Source organism: Aphis gossypii, chromosome 3 (genome assembly GCF_020184175.1).
Source record: "Aphis gossypii isolate Hap1 chromosome 3, ASM2018417v2, whole genome shotgun sequence".
NCBI classification, from domain to species: domain Eukaryota; kingdom Metazoa; phylum Arthropoda; class Insecta; order Hemiptera; family Aphididae; genus Aphis; species Aphis gossypii.
This window is the reverse complement of record NC_065532.1, coordinates 24,702,703-24,708,049: the sequence shown is the minus strand read 5'-3', so window position 1 is coordinate 24,708,049 and position 5,347 is coordinate 24,702,703. Positions and strand designations below refer to the sequence as shown.

The window sequence follows — 5,347 nt, the reverse complement described above, 5'->3', positions numbered from 1 at the left end:
TGATGGATAATGATTTATAATATTATTTATGTACTATTTGATATGAAGTTTTCATTTAAGCTTCCTGTCGATAATCCTTCATTTGAACGTTTTTAAATATTATTTATGTTTTATTTTTATTATTATTTGAAAAATTGAATTCACAAACATTATTACTATTGAAGGCATAAAAAAATAAGAATATAATATTATCGTTGATTAAATATTGGTTAATTTAAATATAAGTATACTACATTATATCATATTAATCAACAATATTATGTTGAGACAAAAATGTGAAAATAGCGTATTAATTAAGAAAAAAATCTTTTTTAGATATTTAAAAAATTAAATAGCTTGAATTGGGATGATGAGTGCAACCGAATGAATTTAATTAGAAAAAGAATTTTATTAAAACTTTAAAATGTTATCATTCTCTTGAAGTCGTGAAAATGTATTATAACTGTCATAACGGTTTAGGTACATCAATTTTCTATCATTTAGATTTTTTTAGACTTTTTTTTACCTGTTTCAATAATTGACTGAAAAATTAACTAATTTAGTGTCGTAATAACTTAAGAATTGATATGATATTGTATTTATAGTGTATATTACATACATTATACAAATTATAATATTGAAAAAAAAAAGATGATTTGGAAAAATCAAGATAACGATGAAGCCAAAACCTGCAATCTGCATAATTATCAAAGCTAATACTAAATTGAACTGATAAAATTGTTTATATGCGAGGATAGAGTGAATTATAAATTTAGATTTGGTAACATTCACAATGGAATAGTCACAAATGATATCTGTCACAAAAAATCGTTAAGGTAATATTGAATCTATTTCAAAATCTCATGCACGAAAATATCTTATTAGCCCTAACTAATCATAAATATGCATAATATGGATGTACACTATTTTTTTAAATTACCTATCAGAACGTGGGGAGATAATTGGAAATATAAAATAGTATCAAAAAAAAAAAAAAAAAAATGAATTCAGTTGGCTTACTAACATTTTGATCAATCATACATGTATAATATTGTAGACGTAACGTTCGTTTTTAAAATATTGTTTCTCGTAAATTAATAAATACCCCTTTTACGGGTTGGTATTAAATATAAAACATTATATGGAAGTATAAAATAATGTAATATAAAATATCAGTTTAAGTTTGTAGTAATAATAAATGAAAATTTTACCTTCACAGTGTTTGTTGTCCGAATGTAGCTCAAATCCCACTTTACAGGCGCAATCGTATCCACCTAACGTGTTAATGCAAAATTGTTCGCACCCGTGATCCACTGAAGTGCATTCATCGTACTCTGCAAAAAATGGAACAGTACAAACAAATATAAAATTGTTATTGTATTAATTAAGCAACCATAACTGTGATTGGGTACTTAGTAGACGGTATCTGTCATTATATCTCAAAAGTCAAAATACAATAGACCGACAATTAAAACAGGGAATAAAATAAATGCTTTTGATCATTATACGAGTAAGATGTACACAAAAATAAAAAATAAATATAAAGATCAATATAACATTTATCTGCAAAATACTAATAATGTCATAATGTTACAGAAAATCGCACTAAATAGGGTAAACATGGCAAGTTTTATCATGTTAAATATGCAATATTTAAATTGCAATCGAGATTATATTGTTATACACTATCCAAATTTCACGAAGGCCAGAAATGAATTCCAAACGATTTTTATGAAGCTATTATATTTTTTTTCAAATGTCAAATTAAAGATCTTAGTTTAAAAAAAATAATACGTATACACTTGAATATAACATCAATCCCATATTAATTTTATCATAAGCTAATATCTTTGAAAATTATGTTTAAAAAAACTTAAATTATTTCTAAAAAAAAAAAACATTAACATATACGAAATGTTACGTCACTGCAGTATCGCATATGTGTACAGAATATGGATGTGTGTTCGCAAAACAAAAAACAACGTGCGGGTGTCGTCGAACTAGCCAAATAAATATTATTCCCACGTGAAATATATTATATGTATTAAGTAATTTATATTTTAATAAAACATTATGTCGCAGTGATATATTATAATGGAATTTTTTGATTTTCAAATGAAATCAAAGCACGTTATTTTTTTAATATTATCATTTCGAAATATTTGTTAAACATGTACCTACTAGTATAAAGTATTATAATAAAATGTTTCACAAAGAACGTATTTATTATAGTTATAGAATAGTTTTTATTTCTATACAAATGATTGATGTTAAATATATAGTATCGTTTATAAATTTATAACGATCATAATAAATAAATAAAGATAACATTTCTAAGCCTAACCATACAAAATTATCAATTTAAAAATGATAACTAATTACTATTTTCTCAAAGAAACTTAATGTTTTCAGAAATATAGTTTTAAGTTAAATTGAATATACGCGGATGAGCTATTTTTATTGCACTTTTAATTAGATGTACTAATTATTCGAAAGTCTTCTGATGACCAATATAATACAAAAATGTTTGCATTTTGGGCTTTACTCGTTACTCTCAAAAATACTTAAGTAAAGCAATACAATTACAAAATATATATGATCCACATTTTAAATACATTTTATACATTTATATTACTCCATAAGCTATAGAATATGACGATTAGCGTTTATAATGATTAAATTAACACATTATAGTTAAAAGCTAAATAATTAAATTTTATTATTGATTAAAGTCAAGTTAATATTAATATATAAATGGAAATTATACTTTGTCAATCATTTTACATTTTGTCTGAAATAATAATTAAACGAACGATTAAGAATTTACCAATAATATTATATAATATATAGTACTTTATTAAATTATAGTTAACGATTTTTTTATCTCTAAAGTATTATGTCTTAGTTAAAAGCAAGTCTAAAAAAAAAAAACACAAATTATTGTTTTTGAAATAGGATTAATGTTTATAAAATAAAAATGTTCAGAAAAACGTTTGATAAAGTAGACACAAACAAATGACAAACATTTGCAAATTAAAAAAATAAAAAATTATTTGGATAAAAAATATATATTACGCTGCAAAATCCTTAAAATTCTAAATAAGCTAACCTAAAGTTTTGAAGAATAAAATATAAATATTGAAATATCATTAATAAAACAGCTGTATTTATTTAACAAGATATATACAGATAATAATATTAGCTATTATAATATAATTAATTACTACCAATATATAGCACGAATTGAAGTTAAAATAAGAAAGTAATATTGGGAAATTGTGACTTTTGGTTGGTTAACCTTTATGGTTATAAAGGTTTTACCGAAATAGACAAATATACTATCTTATTTGGCTTACAAATATAAAATATTATCTGCTGGAACCCAATTTCCGTTTTTTGTTATTGGTTTTTCAATAGTAGTATACTTTTTCTTCGAAAAACGAATTTTTGAACAGGAAAAGATCTAAAAAGGTTTAAGGTACTATTTATATCATGTGTAGACTTATAGATAGATCGACAAATGGAAAGATGTATTCTGATATAATAAATATCAGAAATCCAACATAAAATTTAAAAGTGTGATGATTTTTTAAATTTATTGGCAGCAGTTTTTTTCCAGGGCATATAAAAAAAAAGACTAACGAATATAATCAAGTGCTAGTTTTTAACAAACTAACAAATTTAATCAAGGTCCAGTTTTAAACAGACTAATCTAATCCCACTAATGATCAAAATCGTTTGCACAGATGCAATGATTTACAGTCATTTATTTTTTTTTATAAAACACAAACACTCCCACGACAATACTAGCTTGGACCATTCCACGTGAATCCCAGTTTTCTTTTTTTTTAATTTAGCATTAATCCATTCAAAATAGTAGAAGGTACCTACGTCTATATCCTATATGAATGCAGAATCATAATTTTTAAGCATATAATGTAGGTACATAAATCATAATGTATACATTACGCATATGCACTTAGAGTAGATACAGAGAACACATTTATATTTTTTTAACCCGATTATATTTACAAACAGTTTGGACGACAAGTAAAAAAAAAAAAAAAATGAAAAAGGCCTAAACCAACTAAAGTGAACATATTATTATTATTTATAGTATACCTTTCATAAATGTGGCGGAAAATCCGGCCTTCTGCACGGAGCTGTCCGATAGAAATTTGACATACAGCTTATTAGTGCTAGAATGGACGTCCAAGGGAAGCTTATAGCCGCAATACTTGTTTATCAAAGGGCTATCAGCGGAGTGCCCGTTTCTGATCTCCACGTAATCGTAGAAGCAATTGTCATGGTTTTCGATCTGTGTCAGATTAAAACATAATTATATACATGTTTACATGTTTATATATAATAATAATAATAATAGTAATAATATGATCGATACCATCAAATTAATATTATGACTCTAACCATGCGCGAACAAGAGATGTCTGTTAATAATACATTTAAGTTGACGCTTAGCACAAACATTTAATCACCGAATAAGTTCGCGCCCACACATCACTTTATTTATATATACGAATACCTACCTAGATTATATAATCTATTAATAGTTGGTATTAATTGATTGCGAATGAGAATTAGATGTTTTATGTAAACCCGTTAATTATATTCGCTGGTTCAAAAAGTTCGACGTTTTACCAATTTACGAGCTGAACAATAAACTTTCGGAACGGTGAAATAAAACATGATAATAAAACGCTCAAATATACTATAGGTATTATGCTATATTATACAGTTGCATAAATATTTCGAATAGATCACATAATTTTACTTTAAATTTACTGAAAAGTGTGTTATTAAACACCAATAAAGAAGTCAAGAGAAAATGTTATCAAGTAAAAAAAAAAGTACAATCAAACAATCAATATAAATATAAATATATATATTAATTATGAATCATAAAACTTCAATAATTTTAATACTATTATAACTTTTAGACGTTCGAATTATCATATCAAATAAATTAAAATATTGATAATTAAATGTTTTTGAGGTTTACTTCTATAAAGGATTTAGGTAAATATCATTCAAACATAATATTTTAATTTATTTTTACACATGAATTCAGTTGTTAATAAAATCTTTAGAATGTTTAAATTAAAAATATATACATATATTTTAAAAATATTAAAACGTTGAGTTATACTTTTTCTTATTAAAGGTGACTTTGAGTTTAGTTCAATAATCTGATCACAAAATACAAAATTATATTAGAAATATAAAATTTTAAAATGATTTGTTTTAAACTAAATTTGCCAATTTCTAGAAATTAATATAACCTATAAGTTTTTCAAATAGGAATTGCAGTATCTGAGTTAAAGAAGAAAGATGCCGAATGTTATGTTTA

At 24.4% G+C, this 5,347-nt stretch overlaps 1 protein-coding gene across 1 annotated transcript in view; it reads right to left on the bottom strand.

Annotated features, from left to right (window-relative positions):
* The window catches only part of LOC114124504 (tolloid-like protein 1), a 50,724-nt gene that overhangs the window by 8,586 nt on the left and 36,791 nt on the right, over window positions 1–5,347 (bottom strand). The window contains exons 11-12 of the mRNA XM_050202849.1: window positions 4,102–4,297; window positions 1,191–1,313 (exon numbers count right to left, since the gene is read on the bottom strand). Of these exons, the coding sequence (XP_050058806.1) occupies window positions 1,191–1,313; window positions 4,102–4,297 (319 nt within the window). The remainder of the gene's footprint in view (window positions 1–1,190; window positions 1,314–4,101; window positions 4,298–5,347) is intronic.